General features: G+C 49.7%; 1 protein-coding gene across 1 annotated transcript in view; it reads right to left on the bottom strand.

The window, feature by feature from the left end:
* Window positions 1-20935, bottom strand: part of MEGF6 (multiple EGF like domains 6) — a 74824-nt gene extending 53889 nt beyond the window's left edge. The window contains exons 1-3 of the mRNA XM_088066457.1: window positions 20763-20935; window positions 19388-19522; window positions 15648-15757 (exon numbers count right to left, since the gene is read on the bottom strand). Of these exons, the coding sequence (XP_087922583.1) occupies window positions 15648-15757; window positions 19388-19522; window positions 20763-20848 (331 nt within the window). The 5' untranslated portion in view covers window positions 20849-20935. The remainder of the gene's footprint in view (window positions 1-15647; window positions 15758-19387; window positions 19523-20762) is intronic.
* Between the last annotated feature and the right edge of the window lie 512 nt (window positions 20936-21447).

Genomic DNA, 21447 nt, shown 5'->3' with positions numbered 1-21447 from the left:
GAAAAACACAACAGGAACTCACATGCACTGATTGGATCAAGAATGTGTGGAAAGTGTCCTCCTTTCCTCACATAACTCACATGGATTAGACCTCTGAGGAGAGAATCCTCTGAGCATCTTCCCAAAAAAAATGGTATTTGTAATGACTGGAATCTCAACATGTGTTTGTTTCTGAATTATTAAACCAATTATACTGTTGTGCTGAGCCCATGCAGCATGGGAGATGAAACAGAAACACAACAAACAAGGAAAAAATGAAAGGCAAACCTGTTACTGAGGTGGGGAACAGGCATTTCAGAGGCTGCTTGAAAGATGTTATCACCTGCCAGAGAATAGGCCTTTAAAACGATGCCTCAGTTGAAGGCAGCACTTAATGAATTAAAAAAATGTTTTCTCCAACCTTTCCAAACCCAGAAACGGAAAGCATAACATAGCAACGATTTATTGCAGAGTGGGCTGTGTGTTTAAGCATAAATTAATTCTACAAGTTCCAGGCAGCTTTGCAGCAGTGCTTCTCATTCCTACTGTGGCACTCACTCCTCATCTCACTCACCAATTCTCCTGTTTTGGTTGGAACCTGGCCCTTGTGCCCATGGCTAGTGTGGCTCCCACACCACTGATTTTCAGCAGATCCTTTGAAAACAAGGGCAGATTCAGTGAATTATTTGACTTGATGGTCTTAAAGGTCTTTTCCAACAGAAAGGATTCAATGATTCTGTCACAGGGAGTTAAGCTGTCCCCTGTCCCCTGTCATTTCTCTTCTGTGAGAAGACCTGAAAGTTTTAGTCTTTTACTCACAATCATGTTCTCTCTCATTGCCAGAAACCAGTAATTGGTGAGGAACTGTGAGCTTGGAATGGTTCTTGGCTACCTGACCAGGGGGATGGGCTCAATACTCTCCAGAAATGATCCAAGAATTGAGCTTTAATTCAGTCTCCTTTGCATTTGTGCAACAAATCCTTCTTATTACCAATCACACAATGGGATGCCAGTGGTCCAGTTACACTGGAGCATTTCACATTGCCTGGAAAATAATCCATTCTCCTCCACAATTGTCCCTTAATTCACCTCCGAGCTCACAAGCCTGGCTTTTCCCACGTGGTTTATGGGAAGAAAACACCTCGGGCAGAGTTTGCTGCTCTCAGAGCCATAAACCCTGCACAGCCCTCGCCCAGCTCTGCGAGTGGCTGCGGTTTTGCATACACAGCCCCTGTTTAATTGGTCACAGCTGGCTGGGAAGCTCCAAGGAAATCGTTTGCAGGGAGATTAGAGCGGGAGCTGCCACTCCGCCACTGGACCGCACTGCCATGGCAGAGGAGGGATCACGGGAGGTGCTGGGGAGCTCCAGCCCTCACTTACGGAGATGCAGCGCTTTGAAGATGCCATCCAGCACTTCATGTGACTTGGCCCAGAGTACCCATCCCTCACAAAAAAGCAGGGGGTTTGTCTTCCTCAGGTGGCTCAATGAATCATTTCCTTCCAAGTTTTCTTACCTTTGGCAGATCTTAACATGGGGAGCAGTAAAGATCTGTGTGGATGTTTCAAATCAGTGCAACGCCAGTGAAAAGATTCCGCTCTGATTTATTTGCCAAAACCTAAGCAGAGGGCTACAACTCATCCAAAGGACTTGAGCCGTATATTTTCTTCCACCCAATATGATAATCTCTTTTAAATTATCATGAAATCCTTAATTCTTGAGCTCAGCCCAAGAAAAGCCTGAAAAGAACAAAGCCAGCCATACTTCAAATCCACCAAAGCCCATCAGATTTTAGCTCTGCTTCACCCACTATCGTGTTCCTTTAAACAAATGGCCAGCAATACTTTTGCCTCTGCACGCGCTCCATCACTCACCAACAGGGCTGGACAGAGCAGGACAACATCATACACATCCAAAGGGCTGTTTGCTGCACTCCAGTTCACCTTTACAAACTCAAATCATGTGAACCACTCAGTTATTCACAGAGTCATTGCCCTGCAGTTACGTGGAGGCCAGCGGTGGTGCCGGGTGTGATGAACGGCGCTGTGTTTGACCAACACATCTCAGGGACTCTGGGCTTGGGGTCACCCCACAGGTCCAAGTCCCAGGCACTTCTTTTGCAGGTACAACAACAGGTGTTCCCCTGGCTCCAACACATTCTCTCTTTACTTCCAAACTCCCTTTACAAAAGATGGTTTTCAGCTGAATAAGCCCCTGCATCGCCTTGGCTTGTTTCCTCTCACAGATTTCTTCAAAGAGCTCAGCCCTACCTGTTTGCCAGCTCCTAAATACCACGCTTGGCTGATGGACAAGCCGATAGCACAGGACGTGGCCGAGCTCTGCACAAGCCGCCCTTGTTCCACTGCCTTCCTGAGCCAAAATACAAGAAAATCCCAGCAGGAATCTCCTCTGGCCTCCGTCTCCTCTCCCCTCCCAGCAGAAGGCTAACCTTGTGAATCAGGAGGCTGCTTATAAATAAAAGTATTTGGAGTTCTTGGCTGCTGGAGAAGTGCTCTGCTTAATTTAGCCCTGGTATTATTAACTGTGGATTCTCTCCAATGAACTGACAGCTGAAGAACAATTGCAGCCATTTAATTCCACAAAACAGATTTTAAATTGGCCTCATGAACTGCAAGCCCAGGAAGCATCGATCACAGTATCTTGCTACCGTCATTCTGAAGTCTGCACCGGGCTCTCCTTGGGCTGGGGAAGTCACCTGAGTCTGAACTGGTGCTGGCACGCGAGTCTCTCTATCTTGGAAAGATCATCTGGCTCCTGGATCTAAGAAAATACTGCCTGTGCTTTCCTTTGCTTCCAGAGACTAAACCTTTCCCATTTTGACTTCCAGCACCTCTGAGTTTCGCAGTTCCCATGTTCCTCTGGCCTCCAGCAAACCCCTCTCTCCCAGCCCTAACAAAGCCAAAGGCTTCGAACTGAACAGCTTGGGAGAGATTAGCAGGAGAAATCAGGTCCTAAGTCAATCAAACAATGCGGAGGGCACCTCAAAGGCTGGGTAAATGAGGGCAGTGCTATAAAAGAAGGAGACAATAGTGGTCTCCTGAAGTGGTGGGTGACAAAGCCACCGGAGCTGGCCTCCAGGCACAGACACTTATCATGGCCCTGCTTGCCACAGCTGACCTCTCCTTTGTGCCGAGCCAAAGGAGGTTTGGGCTGGCCCATGCTTCAAAACACAGCCGGGCTAATTAGGAACGGTGCTGGCCCCCCTGGCACGGCGCAGTTCCCACATCAGAGCTCCCGGAGCCTGAGTGTTGCTGAAACGATCCACTCTGCAGGGAGGTTCAGTAAGCGAAGGGTGAAGCCGAGCAGCTGATTCACAGCAGGGCATGCAAATAACACCCACCTTCACCTCCCTCACACAGGTCCCGTTCTGCTGCACTCGCTGGGGTCTGATGGGCTCACCAGCACCGGAGCACTGGGTGGCCCAAGGATTCCCAGGAAGACAGGGCAGGCTTGGAGCAGAGCCCAGGCTCTCCAACACCCCCTCCATCCAGCAATGAGCCTGCACTGAAAGGTCATTTACATTCAAGCCCCCAAAAAGGAGCTCTGAAGGAAGCTTCACCCCAAACTTTGAATACTCCATTTACAGCCCTTTCATCTACCAAGGATGGAAGATACCAAAGAAGTTCAGGGCACCCCAGTTGCTTCCTCAGCTCAAAACCAGTCTATGGTCAATGATAATGTCATTAATATTGTCCAGCTCAACCTCTGCTGCAGTTTGCTGCAAAGCAAAGCTCATCTGATGGCAGGTGGACAAGCAGAGCAGAGAAAAAAAAATCAGTTTCTACACTGACAGCATCTGACAGGATCAAAAAGCCACTCAGAGGCAATAGAAAAGTGTTGAAACCTGGATGGGCACACACGATGCTCTGCAGAGCTTCCTGCAAGAGCTCTCACAGCCCCACCGAGGGCTGTGCCTTCACCACGAGGTGATTTAACCCAGGGAGTGAGTGAATGTTCTCCCTGTCAGCAGCTCAGGAGAGCAGGAAGGACAGCACCTCACCCTGGAAGGCGAGCACTGGGGAGCCGCCGGCTGCCCAGCCAGGGTAAACACCCGGCTGCTGCTGCTCGGGGCTGGCCAGCAAAAATATCCCGTGCTGAAAGCTCTGATAGGAGTCTGGCCAGGACAGGGAGCGTCCTGCCTCTAAAGCAAACACATCTGTATTTCTTTCCGGGCGAGAAAAAACGGTTCCATTCGGATCAGACCCAGACTTCTTGAAGACAAATGACACATGGAATATCACAGCTTCACCCACTTGGGTTATTTTCATGTTCTTTTCACCAAACAGCCTTGCCTTGCCCATATCCAGAGCCACTCCATCCCAGTACTCCACAGCTCCATCCTTTCTCAAGGAGGAACCATCATCTCAAAAACCAGGAGAGTTCCTCTGGCAGGTGACAGATAAGGAAAGAATGAGTCACTGATGTGGTTTCCCTCCCCAAAGCAGCCTCTCATCCTATTAGGAAAATCCAGCACAAATGTTGACTGATGAGCAAAGCCAAGCACTCAGAGCACTTTTAACAGTGAAAGAGAAGATGAAAATCCAGACAATTAGGTTTTTCACCTAAAATTTGTCAAAAAAAATATTTACCAAAGAGAACCATTGACACAGTCAGTAAGAAATGAAGATGAAGGGAAGGATGATCTTGTGACTGGGGTCTTCCTGAGTCCTCAATCTGCACATTGTTTCAAGGACTGTGAGTTTTGAAAAATGCTACAAATAACAAAAGGCATCAAGAAACAGACAAAAAATATATAAATTCCTGCAAGCTAAGGCTAATACAGGTGCATCATTGGTCTTTTGGAATTTTGTAGGGGCAACATCTCTTTAAAAGCAGGATGGAAACCAAAGTTAAAATGAAACCAGAAAGTCAGGAAAGCTTTCTGAAGATGCTTGCAAAATTAACACTGTTCCAAGTCCCCTGTGCCTGTATCTGTTCTTTTCCTGCAGGTAATGAAAATGCTCAAATTTTTACAAATTATGGGCCTGGGAAACAGAAAATTGGTGTCTGGCAGAAGGGGATGGCAGGGAATGGGATGGCAGGGGGTCACCTCTGCCCTGGGTGTGAAATATAAATCATCCAGGAATGAAAATAATTTGAGGTTGCAAATGCAGAGGAATGTTCCTGGTTCAGCTGAGCTTTCCTCTGGCAGGAGGCAAGAGGGCAATTAATGCTTTACAAACTCAGGACAAACAGCACAAAGAGTGATTTATCCCCTCCACATTCTTCCCAGTTCCTTGTAATTAGTTCACTCCAAAACCAGAGTTTGGACTGGTTTCTTCCTTTAACTTCAGGTAGCAGAGACATAATTTGTGTCCTTGTGTATCCTTGGCATCCCTTATTCACAGCCCATTCCCAGCACTCTGCCAAAATGGTGACAGTGGGATCTGACAACAGATAACCATGATCTCAGACATTTATTTAAAATATGACAGGCATGTTAGACCCAAAGCCCCAACTTCAGGTCCCTTGTGCAAGGTGAGTAACGTCAGTGCCACTCCAGCATTTTCCTCTCATCCAACTCAAGTTAACCCTTTTAATAAAATATTGGGGCTCTCCAAAATGTGTGTTCAATTTTCAAAGCTGCAACAAATTATAACTGTGGGAATTGCTAAACGTTTCCAAGTATTTATCAGGTTCTGCACAGGAAAAAACCCAACATTTACCCCATCAGCTTGGACGGGAGAGGATGTGCGTGTTCCCTGCACTGATTGATTCACACTTCACCCTTTTGCCCTTGGTTCTGATTACTCAGGGTTAGGGGGTCCAAAGTTTTGATAAAATGTTCTTCTCCAGCCCTTCCAGGTCAGCTCCCCTCCCTCCACACATCGGTTCCAAAAGAGGACAGAACTGAGGGTCTCAGAAGGAACAGACACAGCCATGGATGGCAAAGATAAAAGTCACGTTATTTAATTTGATGCTATAAGTCAGCATCATCTGAAGATGATGTGAGCAATCACCACTGCCCTGGACCTTGCAGACTCAGAAGTGAGAGGGAGGAGAGAGACAACCCTGTGACCCTGCAGCCCAAGGAATGTGTTCTCAGCCCAAGGAACATCCCAGCTTTTAGGGGTTGTTTGCTACAGACTATCGTGATCCCAAACCAGAACATCAGTGAGCCACCAAATATAGGAATATATATAAAAATACAGGAAACTCAATAACCTTCAAGAGGGAGTTTGTGTATCTCACAAAGGTTAATTAAATAAAGCTTAGCAGCCCCACAATGCAGCCTGGCCAAAGATACGAGGACATTCCTTTCTCAGGTGGCACTCAGTGCCACACTGCCCCGGGCCCAGCTCGCCCCACGGGCTGTGACCCCAGGGTTCCTTTGTTTGACCCAACTTTAATCAGCTTCCTTCTCCAATTCCAGCAAATCCCGCCGCGGATGGCAGCCAGGAATAAAGGCTATTGTACAGCACGGAGCTGTGCTTCACAGCAAGTCATGATAAGTATTTCCTTTCCAAACATCCAAGTTCCCCAAACACCACGAAAGCCAAGAGGAGATTGTTGGAGTTTTACAGATAAAACGACGGCGACAATAAAGCGTAAATAAATCAGGGCATCCCTCGCTCCAAAGCCTCTCCTCTTCCAGCTCAGAATTAAAGGATGAATTTGGCAGGGCTGCTCACCGTGCTGGCAGTGAGGGCCCTGGAAGCCAGAGGAGCAGTGACAGAGCTGCGAAAATCCCTCTCTGCAACTCCCAGCGTTGAGACAAACACCGTAACCTCCGGTGGCTGGAAGGAGGAGGAAGAGGAAGATTCGCACACTCACCATCAGAAGGGCAAACACCCCATTCCTGGTGATATGCCCAAAGCCCCAGAGAACATTTGAACAGTCATAAAAAACCACTAGAACCAGTTTGGAAAACTGATTTTTTCTTTTGCTTGACAGTGCGGCGCTCAATGCACAAAGTCTCAAAATTTAGGGTAGAAAGGAAATTACCGCAGGGAATGTCTAAGGGCTTTCCTTGAGAATGACAGGAAAACATCAGGGCTGTGGTGAAAAGATGCTTTTCCAGCCAACAAGAGGGTAAAACAGTCAGAAAACAACTCATGCAAGATCTCGAGGCAACAAATACAAGTTACTTGTGTTGAAATTTGGAGAGCTGCTGGAGCTGGAGCGTCCACTGGAGCTGCTTCCACCTTTGCACCGAGCTTCCCTGGGAGCTGACTACCCCATCGTGGCGTCACCTTCGGGCAGCCCAGGGGATGAAATGGAGCTAAACTGTAAGTAAGCCTGAGCAGCCACGTTTCTCTGTTCTCACCCAGTGGAGTGTAAAATGGACACGGAGACACAGAATGCTCAATTAGGCTTCTGAAATCCACCTTTCCAAATCATCCCCATAAATCCACTAACAAGGTTATGGTTTTTCCAGGGGAGTGTGTACTTCCCATAACTCATGAAACACAGCCCATGGTTTATATTTCCCACTGGGAAATGCTGATCTCAAAAGCAGAAACGTTGTGAGCAGGGGCACTGTCATGTGTGTGGTGCTTTGTCAGGGGGTAAGGATGCAGAACAAGCATCCATCTTCCTTTTTAAATCTGTTTAAAGATCTGCACAATGAAATTTTCTGTCTGTTCACTGATCTGGACAGGGCTGTGGTGACGGCCACCTCCTCTCTTCATTCTTCTTCTCTCACCTCCTCTTTTCCTCCCACTTTTCATTGAACAAAACTGCTCCAAACTCCAAGAGCAATGGGACTGGTAGGAATATATCTCACATAAACCTGAAAAACCTGGAGCAAAGAGCATCAGCTGATGACACAGAGCAAGATACACAGTGGTGGCCCCTGGTCCAGCAGCTCCCACTCATGTAGCCCAACCCTCTGCTGAGCCCAGGCTGGACTGTGCAGAGCCCTGGGCTAAGAGAAGCCAAGGGGACCAATCTATTCCAGCTGATGCATCCCAGGAAGGAACACACTGCAGCCAAAAATGGTGTCACAGGGCCTTCAGGTCAGTTACCAACTAAAAATACAAAGCTGTGATTAAATTACAACCCCTAGTGCAATCTGGGGCCACCTGGTAACAATTACAGCAGCACTCGCTGAACCGAGGGTCCCCCACGCATGTGGGCTGTGCTGGCTGCAGCTTCTCCCTCCTATTTGCAAGTTGGGAGCCCCCCTGGCTTCTCTTCCCATTCCAGCTAAAGCTGTAACTAATTAGTGACAGAAAAAGCAGGTCTGTGATTACACATTTCATTTTGTGTCATTATAACTGGCACCCCGTGCAGGCTTCCAAAATGGCTCCAAAATTCTTGGCACAAAACCCCCTGCGCCGGCTCCAAAACACTAATTGTGCACTCAGAGAAAAAGGGATCACAGATGGAAACCGTGCAAGGCAGGGGTTGCAGTTTTGGGGCAGGACAGCTTGTGCACACCAGGAGATAAATCTGCAAATTTATCAATTGTCAAAGACAACGCAGAAGTCTGAGGCAGCCACACGAAATCCAAGCTGGGAAAGGGCAGGAATTACCTTCCCAAAAGAAACCCAAAGCTGGTGGGTATCAATTTGTCACGTCTGAAAAATCAGTTCTAACGCACTCTACATGGAAATCTAACAACAACCTTACTGCGTTCCCACTATTGAATCTCCCATATATCAAATATTGGCTCTGTTTTTTCCTACAGGAACACAATTGACTTCCTGATTTCTCCTCTCTGCTAAATCCTGCTCCTGGCTCACACAACACATTCTGCCAAGGCTGCACTGCCTTGTTTTGTGATTAGGGAGGTTTGGTAAAGGTTTAGGTGAATGTGCCATTCTCCAAATATTCACATTTGCCATCAAAATGCACCCTCTTGCCAGACAGAGCTATGTACCTGCTTAAAGGTGCCTTTCTTCTATCAATTCTTTTACCACACAGGGACACCCTCGGCTAGGCCAGACTCCACAAACTTTGCACCTTCGATGCACTAGATCCGAAATCCTCGAGCCTCAGCATTGGTTCTTTTAAGGACCTGATGATTTTTCAAACCTCCTCCCTCCAGAAGAGAAGATTATTTACAACACAAAGGTAGCATTGAAGCCCAAACACTGTCTCCTCGAGCTAATGAACCCGTGATGAAATGCTGCTTCACAAAGCCAGTTATCTTCTCATCTAATGCTTTAGTCGCTTTCCATGGCCACGTATCCCTGGGGACTGCAGTGATCCCGTATCAATCCCGTGCTGGCAGAGCACTGGAACTTGGGAAGCTCTTTGCCAAGCATCCTGCTCAGCTGAGCTGTGACACCTGTGGAGTGCAAATACTTCCCTGCACAGCGAGGCAGGAATAACTTCCCATCTCCAGGTGTGTGCCAAGGTGTCCTAGGGCTGCAGCCTCCGGTTTTTCCCAGCTCTGGTCATGCAAGAGGAGCTGTCTTTTCTTTCAGTCCTTTCCTTCGGGCCTCAGCACCATCGGAGAGAATGGTTGCCTGGCCAAATTACACGGTGGTTTGGTTTTTCCTGAATCTTTCACCTCAAACACCTAAAACCCACATTTTCATGAGGGTCCCAGCAGAGCCAAGCCTGGCTCCAGGGAGCCCAACCCGCCGGCAGCACTCAGCTCTCAGAGCAGCTCAGCGAGACCCAGAGCACAACAATGGAAAATATTAGAAGCAATTTCAGCGACACAAATCAGGGGTTAGAAGACAGGGGTGTTATTCTTGGCAGTGCCCCAGATTTCCTGAATGAGCCGGACAATTCCCTGCTCTGTGCTGCAGGCTGGCACATACCGAGTGGAAATCATAATAACCTACTTCCCAGCCCGGGGGCGGGTGGGGGCTGCGGGTCTCCCCCTCTGTGCCCTCCAGGCCTCCTGCAAACGAGCTCCTAATTCAGAGCGACAGAGTTTAACGCGAAGAAATTTGGGAAAAGGGTAATGACACTGTTCGGGGAAACGGGAGAGAAAGAATAAATTATGGGAAGCATCACCGCCTTCTGCTCAGAGGCCTGGCAGTGTCCTTTGTGAGGGTTCAGCGAGGCGGGATCCTAGGGAAGTCGGAGATATGAGACTGATTTAGGAGGAAGAGCCATGAAGAAAAGCAACGTCTGGGCTCCCCGAGGTACAGCCCGGCCGTCCCCTGCCTGGGTAGAGATGTGCTCCCACGGGAGCCCACGATGGACCTTTAACCAGCACTGAGCTCGATCAGAGGTTCAGGAGTTCAGTCACAGCTTTTCAGCTGACTAAACAATGAGGCTGCAGCAGCCAGGAGGTGATGGACAAAGCAAAGCCGCCTCTCAGGGAAATTAAACTGTCAGCCAGACGCATTTCCTGCCGAAGCTTCCAACCTGGATCACAAGTCAGAGCTGCGTGCCCCGTGATGGTGCACATGGTGGGACTCTGGGGCTGTGCTGGGCTCCAGGGCTGAGCTGAGCATCTGGGCTGTGCTGGGCTCCAGGGCTGTACCAGGCTCCAGGGCTGTGCCAGGCTCCAGGGCTGTGCCAGGCTCTAGGGCTGTACCAGGCTCCAGGGCTGTGCCAGGCTCCAGGGCTGTACCGGGTCCAGGGCTGTACCAGGCTCCAGGGCTGTACCAGGCTCCAGGGCTGTACCGGGTCCAGGGCTGTGCCAGGCTCCAGGGCTGTGCCGGGCTCCAGGGCTGTGCCAGGCTCCAGGGCTGTACCAGGCTCCAGGGCTGTACCAGGCTCCAGGGCTGTACCAGGCTCCAGGGCTATGCCGGGCTCCAGGGCTGTGCCGGGCTCCAGGGCTGTGCTGGGCTCCAGGGCTGTACCAGGCTTCAGGGCTGTACCAGGCTCCAGGGCTGTGCCGGGCTCCAGGGCTGTGCCAGGTTCAAGGACTGTGCCATGCTCCATGGTTGTGCCATGAAGCAAGGACAGCAGGTCCCCCTGAGCACTCCTTTCCTGCTCACCGGGTGATGGGTAAAAACTCAGTGGAGTTGGCAGAAAGAATCCCAGTTCAGTGTGGGAGCCTTTAAATAGACCATTTGTGACTAAATGACATTTTTCATTTTAATGGGGCAATTGCAATTCAGCTGTTTTCTGCTCAGGGATGATCCCATGGGTTTTCATCGTGTCTCACACTCTGGTGCTTCCTTAAATGAGCATCAATTCTCCTTCCTACCTAGGACCAGGCTTTACCTCCACCTGAGCTGAAAATCAGAAGACAGCAGGACCTCACCTGGACAAAAACTTGAGTTCAGGACAACTTTGACCGGTTCTAGACCAGCAGCTCAGGCTGAGCTTCTCCAGGCCACATCACAACAGTGACAGTCACCCACACTAAATCTAGACATGGACTCATCTTTAGCCTCTTTACAGCTCTCCTTGGTGCCTTTCTGCCTTACCATGTCCTCTCTGAAGGGGGCAGGGGCTGGTCCAAGAGCACAGACAGGCTGTGGGTGGCTCAGCTGCAGCTCCTCTATGCACATCGAGAGTTTACAGACTCAGAGGGACTCAGCTTTTCAACATCTCCCGCTGAAAGTGGAGATCTCAGAGATTACCAGACATGCAGGCCCCTCACCTAATCACCGAGGGCTTTACCTGTGTTATTGAACCCAGGTGGAGTTTAAGTAGCATCTCAGAGGCCACTTGAAACCAGGCAGCTCAGTCTGAGAGTAAAACTATCAGCAATCATGCAGGGAAAGAACCTAAACGCTATCCTAAAAACACAAAGGGTGCCTTGACTTCTGACCTTCCTCCTCCCTAAAGAGATGAACGGTCCAGGACAGAGGGCAGTGGAAGGCAACAAATCCTCACCCTCTGCTACCACCAGAAGGAAGGGACAAAAGAAAGAACCCTGCCAGGGTCAGGGCTCCCTGCCTTCACCTCTGACAGCCCTGAGGGTGGCAGGAGCAAGGCTAGCTGTCACCATTTCAGAGGGAATAAATCCAAACATCCTGTGAGACCAGTGAGATCTCTGTTCCTACAAAATTTTCCATCTCTTTCTGAGCTATTTGCTCCTAGCAGAGCCCACACCCTCCCAGTACTGTCCCTACAGCTCTGTAAAGAGGACATTTCTTCACCTGTAGGGCCTCAGAGACACAAACCTGCACGTGAGGAAGAGGAGGACACCCCAGTTTTGCTACAGCCAGCCTCCAACCTATGCTAACAGTGCAGTGCAGTGGCTGCAACAAGGCAAACTCCTCTTCCAGGCACCAGGACAGCTCTGAGAGCCCAAACAAACCTCCCAAGCTGTGAGGGGGTGCTGGGACCTCCCATCCCATCACCGTGTTCAGGATCACCATCCACGTCAGACACTATCGACACGTTCAGACAAGAAGGTGGCAGCGGCCTTGGCTGTGTTTTGGGGCAATTCTAGGATTGTTTGGGGGGGATTTGGGGGAAGTCAGAGGTGCCTAAGCCAAGTTTGGGGTGATTCCAGCAGCAGTTTTGGGGGTGATTTTGGGGGTGCCAAAGCAAATATAGGGAGATTTTGAGGGGTTTTTTTTGGCATTTCTTGGGTGATTTTGGGTGATGTTGTGGGCTTCTGGGAGTCCCGAGGACAATATTGAGGTGAATTTAAGGGAAATTTTAGGGGAAATTTTAGGGGCAATTTTGGGGCCCATTTTGGGGCTTTTGGGGTGCCAAAACTGATTTTCAGGTGATTTTCGGGGAGATTTTGAGGGCAATTTTGGGGGTGATGAAGCAAATTTTTTGGGTGATTTTGGGGGTTTCCTGTGGCAATTCTTGGGCAATTTCACAAAATTTTGTGAGTGACTTTAGGGGTGCAGAAGCCAATTTTGGATTGAATTCCAGTGATTTTGGGGGAGTTTTGAGGCAATTCTTAGATGATTTTCAGGGCATTTTGGGGAAGATTTTGAGGGTTTTTGGAAGTGTCGAAGTCAATTTTGGAGTGAATTTAGAGGCAATTCTAAGGGCTATTTTAGGAATGCCAAAGCCTGATTTAGGGTGATTTTGTGGATTTTTTGAGAGCCTGCAGTGCTGAAAATTTCCCTTCACATGGGCTGGGGCTTTTTTTTTATTTTCAAGGAAAAATGCAGACCAGCAAAGAACAAACAGAACCCTACAGTGAGGAGATGCCAGTCCCCAAGGGAGAGCAAGACATCCTCACTGGAGAGATTCTACTGCATAACAGCCCTAATTAAACTGTCAGCAGAGATGCCCTTCCCCTGCTCAGCGCTCCTGGAACACGATCAGTGATCTCTGGAGGCAGATAGGAAGGGCCACAGATCCCACTGACATGTTCTGGCACAGCTCTGTGGTGTTCAGCAGAGCTACAGCAGCAAGCACAGCCTGACCCCAGACTGCTCCACAGCAAGCAGAGGAAGCTCCAATATCCATAAAGAATGTCCTCCTGTGTTCCCCTGCCCCAGCACCTCACTGATGGGCACTGACAATTCCCTGCCAGACCCTCCTACACCTCCTCTGCTCCAGAAGTGCTGAGGCCAAAGCAGGAAAAGCCATCACACCCCTGCAAAACAACACTCAGGAGCTCCTCAGGATGAGGGTTTACTTACACAGAGCCCAGACACATTCCCCAGGACAGTGCAGAGATCAGGACAGACACCCTGGCTTGGGGCACCTGCAGGGGCCAGGCAGAGCTGTCCCATTTGCCCGTGGGATGCTCCTCCAGCTGCTGCCTGTGGGGATCTGGAAACAGGGAGCACAATTCCCACTGCCCACCTCAGCCCTAACCCTTGGCTGCTCTCCTGCTGCTCTCAGGGGCTCAGAAGGTGATCCACAGAGCAATGTAATTTTATTTTCTGCCCCTGGAAGTGCCCCTGCCTGTACTAAGGGCCAGCAGAGATGAGCTCCCTGTTGTGCCTGTTGCACTTGAGGTACATTAATACCTATTTTTCTGAGCCAGAAGCAAGGTTACAGTATGTCCTGGGTGTGAACCCAGTGGTATCCAGTTGGGTTTCAAGGGCTGAATGGGGACAGAGTTCACCATCTCCAGGTCAGGATCCATCTCAACCTCCCCAGCAGCTCAGCAGCAATTCCTGCAGGAGTTTTTGGGCTGGTGTCACTCTGCTTTTGGCACTGGTTGTCCCTCTCTTCTTCACTCCAGCCCATCCCTGCAGTGAGCAGTCCCTGAGGACCATTCCCAGCCCCAGTGATGAGAAGGATGAGTTCAGAGCGTGCCCTGAGCAGCTCTATTTCCTTTTTTCTGCTTCCTTCCTGCATGGAATTACTCATTTCCTTGGCAGGAAAAATCATTACAGAAGGTGCTTTTCTGAGTTCAGCTGAGGTTATCTGCTCACTGACAGGGGTTACAAGGCACCCGTGGAGCTTCCTCTCCCCAGTGGGCTGTTCTCCTGTGCCACAGCTTGGAATAGGAAGAATAAAGACTGGTTGTTTGACACACCTTGTTATCCCTTTTTTTAAAAAAACCCCTTTGCTACAAGCATTAAAGCCCTGGGAAGGCAGAGACAGCCCCTCCACAGAACAAAAGGCAAGCAGCTGTGGGAGACATCTTCCTGTCTCGGAGGTCAATCCCAACCCTGCCTGCCTCCACAACGGAGCTGGCTCTGATTCCCCTGATGGCAGGGTATATCAGATCCCAAAATACTCTGCTGGTTCTCCTGCCTATCACTTAAATCCAAAGCTGCTTTTCTACGGGGAAGGTGGAGAGCACCTCCAAGGTCTAAATCAGAAAAGAATCAGGCACCAAGGCAGGGAATTGATCCCACTGCACGAGGAGTGTGCGAGGCTCTGCACGAGGCGCTATTTGGTTCTACACATAAGTTTGGTTCAGTTCAAGAGGTTTTTCCTTGTTCTCAACACCTCAGAAGCAATTTTCAGTTAAATGTTTCCCCAGCTGGATGTAGCTGCAGGGTTTAGGGGAAGGAGCTGGGAGTGACACAGCAGCTGCCTCCTGTGTCAGGCAGAGAATCTGGAGAGAAATAGGGAATGTGGGGCCCACAGGGATAAAGCTGCCTCTGTCTTCTGCAACAACAGCATAAAATCACCTTATAGGCTGATATTTGCACATCCCCATCATGTGCAAACCTGAATACATCTCGCAGCTTCCCCCACAGCTGGGGAGGATACGCTTCCGTGCCTGTCTGGCAGGGAATTGAAGAGAGCAGGAATCCAGCCACAGAATCCCAAAGCCTCAAGGTCTGTGTCTCCACTCCAGCCCTGAGCAGTGGCACCCCTTCCCCTGTGGCTGTGTCCCCTCCTCCAGGGGGACACTGCAGCATCACCTCCCTGAGCCCAGCTCACCCTCTGCATACGGGAGGGAGCAGGCAAAGGGTGGGTGCAGAGATCCCAAACTTCTCACAGGGGCAGCTCAAACAGTCTTAAAATAACAAACCCAGCCCCTGACAAACCTTCTCAAAGGAGCTTCCAGAGCTTCTGCCAGTGGCACCATTGAAACATCAAATTTGCCTTGATTTTAAACATTTAGTAGCGTTTGGCAAGTGGATGAGTGGCTGGGACCCTGAATGTAGAAGTTCTCCAGAAATGGAAAGCACCTCACAATGCTTCCCAGGAAGCCAGAGCACCATCCTTCTGATGCAAGGAAATAATCATCATAATAATAGTAGTAATAATAATACTAATACTACTAATAGTAGTAGTAATAGTAGTAGTAGTAGTACCACCAGGAAAAAAAAAAAGACAGTTATTTTTAAGCACATTTTTAAAGACTTTTAAAGACATTTTAAGAGCATTTTCTGCAGGCAAAGAATTTAAAATGAACCAAAACCAAAACCAAGGAAGTTGAGCCGAGTAGAGCAACACTTACTGTGCAGGCAGCCAGCATCCCCTGCAAGCTGGGACCATCCTGGGCAGCACCTGTATGTGGTCTGGGACCTCACCTGGTACACCTGCCTGTAGCCTGTGTAATACACAACCCTGAAACACAAAAACCCAGCCAAAGTCAGCTCCTGCAGGACAGCGAGACTGTGAAGGACAGAATTTGTAGCTGTGGGTGCAAATAAAATGAGGAATCAGGTTTGCAAACGTGCTGCCTTGTTTTACACAGCCTGGCAGTGCTCACTGATGCTAAGAAAATACTCCTAATTTATTCTAATTAGGAACACAAGAGACAATACCCAGGTCTTCATAACTTCATAACCCCAGATTATTTTTTTCTCCTTTTCTAGACTACTTACAGCTCTAAGCTCCTCCTTTACACTACTTGCTCACAAAATAAATGTATATTTTAAGAACATGTATTTCTGCTTTAGTGAGCAGGAGCAGGTATCTCCAGGGGGCTGGTGAACTAAAAAATCGACAAAGTCCTGATGACAACAGCAAGCTACTCCAGGAATCATGTTGGACACAGCAAGGCTCCACAGCTTGGCAGGGAACACTGAGGGTCCCTTTAACTACTCCCAGTAGTTCCCTCCAGAGTGGGAGCTGGGGGAGCAAAGCAGGGACTGATTTGAAGCGTAAATAAATAAAAGCGACACATTTTTACCCCGGAAATTTGGTGTTGTGTGTTTGTGAGAATTGAGACACAGATAATACTTCTGAAGCCGATTTTTAAAAAGCTCCGTTGGCAGAACATGAAACTGCTCCACCAAAGCAAATCAGGCAAACAACAACAAATATTTGGCACAGCAGATGTGTTGTGCATGTCCACTGAAAATATTTATCCTAACTCAGTCAACTTGTTTGATTTTGTCTGAATGTTCCTACAAAAAAAAAACCCAAATAATTGAACTGTTAATCCCCGGGAAGGAAACCTTCGGACTCCTGCGTGCCAACCAGCACATGGAAGCACAGCTGAGAGAAATAAAAGCAGATATCAATTTTTTTTTTTTTTTGTATGAGCTGTTAACAAATTATGAAGGAAATTGTTGTATTGCAGAAGCAGCTGAGAAAGCAATTCACAGGCACAAGCTCCAGCCCACCAGGATCCTCCTGGCACCAGGAGCTCTCTCCAGCCCAGCAGGAAGGAGAAGGGGAGATGGTGGATGCAGGGTGGTGTGAACGTGACAAGGAGGCTCAGGGATGGGGAGGAAAAGCTCGAAACAGTGATGTAGGACAGCTCAGGGCTCCTGGTGCCCCAGCAGTGCCCCAAGCAGCCTCAGTCCCACCCTCCTGGGCGGCTCCAGACCCTTCAGCCACTCCAGGCAGGTCTCAAGGACAGGCAAATATTGTGACAGCCTCGGTGCCTCTGGGTATCTGGGTGCTGCAGACGGGAAAGAGCCACACAAGAGATACTTTATCTTCAGTGTTTCTCTTTTCTTTTGTGTTTTAAGGAGTCCCTGGCAAAGAAAACGGGGAATGAGCCAGAACTAATGGAACCCAGGGAATCCTGCTGTGTCCTGCTGCTGGAAAATCTCCTTCCAGCCCTTCTGGGATAGCATTGTGATTCTTTCAAGCTTGGTTATGGAGGGCTGAGCAAAGCTACCTGCTGTCATTACTCACTGGGAAGCTGCACAAACCCATCCCTTCACCAGGAACACAGAGCAGAGCAGCCCAAGGATGCTCCAGCTGAGCAGATGCTGCTTTTCCCAGTCACCTCCAGGAACTCAAAGGCACTGAGGCCAACTTCAGGCTAGATCCTGGAGCTGTGAATACACTTCCTAAGCCTCACGCTGCCAGAGCCAGGTCCAACTGGAGCAGCTCCAGCATCCCTGCGAGTGCCGACACCGCGCTCCACCGCCTTGGCTGCCCAGCACAAGGGAGCTTGGCAGAACAGCTCCCAGCTCTTGGAAAAGCCTCCTGCAATGGGAACTCCCAAAAGTCTAGAGAGAAGGGATGTGGGACAAAACCTTGCCCAAGGAATGTTCTGCTGATAGTCTTTCCCCTGTCTGAATTTCACAACTCCTGGGGTGAAATCCCTCAGTGACTTCCCCTCTGTGCTTCCGTCAGGAGCAGTTTTAGCACTGGGCTGTTCTGATATTTGCAATGAAGCAGAACAAAAAGTTATTTTACTTCAGTCTCTTGATTTGTGACATCAAACTATCCTTTAAAGAGCTGAAGGGACCGCTGGGGCTGAAGAGCTCTCGGCCTTTGAAGTGGAAGCAGACAATGCACCCATCCTTTTAAAGCCATCCCTGAAAACACAGCCAGGAGTCAGACCTTTTGGTCCTTTGTTACCAGGACACAGATCTCATCACCAGGGTAATTACTGGCAATTACAGGTTAGGAGGAATTCCTAAAGTCAGGACTTAAAAGCTGTCTTGAGTCCAAGATGTTTCTTTGAAATGACAACTATCATTTTTATTCTGCAAAGGCTTGTAACTCCCTAATGAGGCCGGAAAAGCAGGTGGAAGCAGCTTGGGCACGTTGTAGTTTGGCTGCTGGGTAGGTAAGAAAAGTTCATTTTTTGTGCTGTTCCACGTGTTCAGAGCCCTCCTGCCCGGGCTCCCATCCCTGGCCAGCTGGGAGCTCCAGGGATGCTATGATCAGGTGGAGAAGCACTCAGGCTATGCTCCAACTCCGTGCTCACCTGTGCAAGCCCAGCTCTCTTCTGGCCTGAGCATGATCCAGCTCATGGAGTGAGAGGAAGGTTGTGGCTCTGCAGCAAATCCTGTTGAGCACCACCCCAGCAGTCCCTGCCCTCACGGGTGGTCCTGCACCACCCCATCCCCTGCACCATGGCCACATTTACTGTTAATTTAGCCAATAACCCTCACTTGGCCCCAGCTCCTGCCATCAGCTCTGTCAGCCAAGAGGCACTGAAGGGCTTTGAGGAGGAGACATCTAGAGATGCAGGAATAGTGCACATGATGAGAATAAGTCGTTCCATTAACGTGGCTGGATCATAGGAAACAGATGACATACATTTTCTGAAGACGGGAAACAGCCACCACGAGGACAAAGCTTCTTCACAATGGTGAAAACAACAGATAGGACTTCTCTTTGGAAATTCCTTCCAAGCTTAGAAACTCTGAGCGTCACAAAAATGCCAGGTTGAACCAGAAGCCTGTCCACCCAGCTTTTGTGGTCTCCTGCTTTTAGCCAAGAAAAATATCCTGTGAGATAGCTCTATTCCTTACTGGCAGTTTGTGGGGTCAGGGCCACATCTCTGCTCATGGGACTGTTAGTATCAACCTGTAAAAGAACTGCTCTGTCCCCTAACAACAAAATCATGGGATCATAGAATCACAGAGTCACAGAATCACAGAATAGTTTGTGTTGGAAGGGACTTTAAACATCATCTAGTTTCAATCTTCTGCCATGGGCGAGGACACCTCCCACCAGCCAGGTAAACGCCAGGCACCAAGGGTTTCCTCCAAGGCATTTCCTCATCTTTCCCTTGGGAGCTGTGGGGCATCCAGGTGAGCCCCAGCCACACTGTCTCCTCACTGAGACTCTTTGGAGGGCACCAAGGCACTCCCCTGGCTGTTTTCCATTCCAGAACACAGGCAGGGGAGCAGGATGGGTGCACAGCAGCTGTGCCCATCCCTCACCAGCTGCGCAGCCGCTGCTGGTGAGCACCAAATTCACTTCCCTGCTGCTGCTGAGCAGTGGGAATCACTTTTCCTCCTACAAGGAGCAGCCCAAGGTGGAGGGAAGAGCACCTACCTCCGCTCGTAGCCCGTGCACCAGCGGCGGCCCCCACAGTCCTGCTTCCACACCTTGGCAGCGCGGGTCAGCGCCTGCACACACGGCTGCCGCAGCCCCACGACCCCCAGCTCCTGCTCTGCACACACGTTCGGCCTGGGACAGAGAAAGGCAGGGATGTGAGGGATGCAGGGGATCCAGAGGGTCGCAGCTGTGAGGGATGCAGCGCTCCCACTGCCTGATTTTCCTGCTGACAGGGCAGGAAGAGCTTGGGGAACCTCCCCTACATCCACCTCCTCAATGAGTTCAATCACTGCAGGGAAAAGAAACGGTGCCAGGCCGACCAGCCACAGGGGTGGTTTCTTGCTCATTCAAAGCTAAGGGCTGCAAGGCTAATTCCAATAAATCAAAGTAATGTACTTTGTTTCTTCTCTAATCCTAACTCCTTCTCCAAGCACAAGTCAGTGGGTTTAACTAAGGATGAAGAGGGAGACATTTGTCCCTGACTTCACAAGCTACTTGGTAATTGGGGCTGCTTCTGCTGCTTCCAAGGGGACACAGAGTTTTTACAGAAATACTTTCTATAAAAGAAGTGAAAGTTATTAATTTGGATGTGGTGAAGCTTAGAGGTCGCAGCTGGCATCCAACTGCTCCAGGCAGCTCAATTCCAACCCCAGAGTGCTGGCACAGGGCTCTGCTCCAGTGCCTCGTCCAAGAAGTCCTGAAAGTAGCTGTCAGGGCAGGAGCACAAAACTCTGAGGTGGGGAGAAAAAGCTGCTTCTTCCAAAACCTTTAGCTTCTAAAGGACACCCTTTTTTTTAAGAACTGAACCCCTCGGGAAGGGCGGCTTGGAGTCTGCACCCCACACCACACCAGCTCCATGGACAAAGGGAATTACAGTGATCCCCTGGCTCTGAGAGACCATCTTCTGGCAGGAGGCCAAATTTTCAAGGAAGTTTTCCAGAGCAGCCAAATGATTAACACCAAACTGTAACTGTAAAATGTAATTAAAAAGAGCAGCCTACGTGCTGCTGGAGTAACAGCAGCGGGAGGGGAGGAACGTGGAATAAGAAAGACTCGTGAAGTGAAATAAAAGCAGCAGGTCTTGGAAGAAAGGGCAAAGTATTCACACAGGAATCATTTCTTGCACTCAGACAACAGTTTCAGCTAAACTAAGGAGTTCCCTCCTACAAGAAAAGACTATATAGGTTTTCAATTTTCTCTTCCCCTTTCTGCACATCTAGTAGAAAATAAAGAAACCCACAACAGCTTCCTCCCACTACCCCCTCACTCTCTGCTCCTCACTTCACCCTTGATTTGAAAACACTGCATTTGGCTCCTGCTTTTGCATTCCCTGCCTGACAAAACCCCTCCGGAACTCTTTCTTCCTACTCACATGTGGGGCTGCAGTTTGCTCCCAGCAGCCAGCGGAGACATTCGCAGCGCCACGATGAGTGACAGTGCCACGGCAGGAAACTCCATCGCTGCTCCTCTCCCTCCAGGTGCTTCCAGCGGTTATCCCGGGAATCCCAGCGCCTCCTCCAGCACAGCTCGCCGGTTCCTCCTCTCCACAGGCTCCTGCCGCCTCCTGCTCCCAACTTGCCGGTGTCTCTCCTTGCAAAGGACAAAGCTACCGGGGCACAGAGGAGTCCTCGCAGGGGGAGAGCGGATTTATTCCTGGATGCTTCCTCCCTCTCGGGTTCCACTCAGCGAGTTTCTCCACTCCATTGCAAGTTACAGTGCAGGTTGCAGCTGGGATTTTCCCCAAACCAAACCTGGCTGCTCATGCTGGTTTGCGGGCAGTGAAATGCACTGAAATGACTTTTCCTTCTGGGATTTGCTTCCTGACAAAGCTCGAGGACCTGGGTGCTCACAAGACCTGGGTTGTGCCCAGCAGTGCAGCCCCATGTGGGCTGAGCTTCTCCGGAGCTGCCATCCCCTTCCCAAGGCACTTGGAAATCCAGCCCCTGGCAAGGGGAAGGAAAAAGGAGAGGTGCTCTTCTGGCAGGAGAACCTCACCTCCCAGGGGCTCTTCCTGAAGCAGGCAGGGTGATCCTTCACTCCATCCACAGAGGTGCAGG

The sequence above is a fragment of the Pseudopodoces humilis genome, chromosome 24, assembly GCF_049639895.1.
Source record: "Pseudopodoces humilis isolate 2021_Gansu_Grassland_sample_001 chromosome 24, ASM4963989v1, whole genome shotgun sequence".
In the NCBI taxonomy this organism is placed as follows: domain Eukaryota; kingdom Metazoa; phylum Chordata; class Aves; order Passeriformes; family Paridae; genus Pseudopodoces; species Pseudopodoces humilis.
The sequence above is the reverse complement of the archived record's forward strand: the minus strand, read 5'-3'. Positions and strand labels throughout refer to the sequence as shown.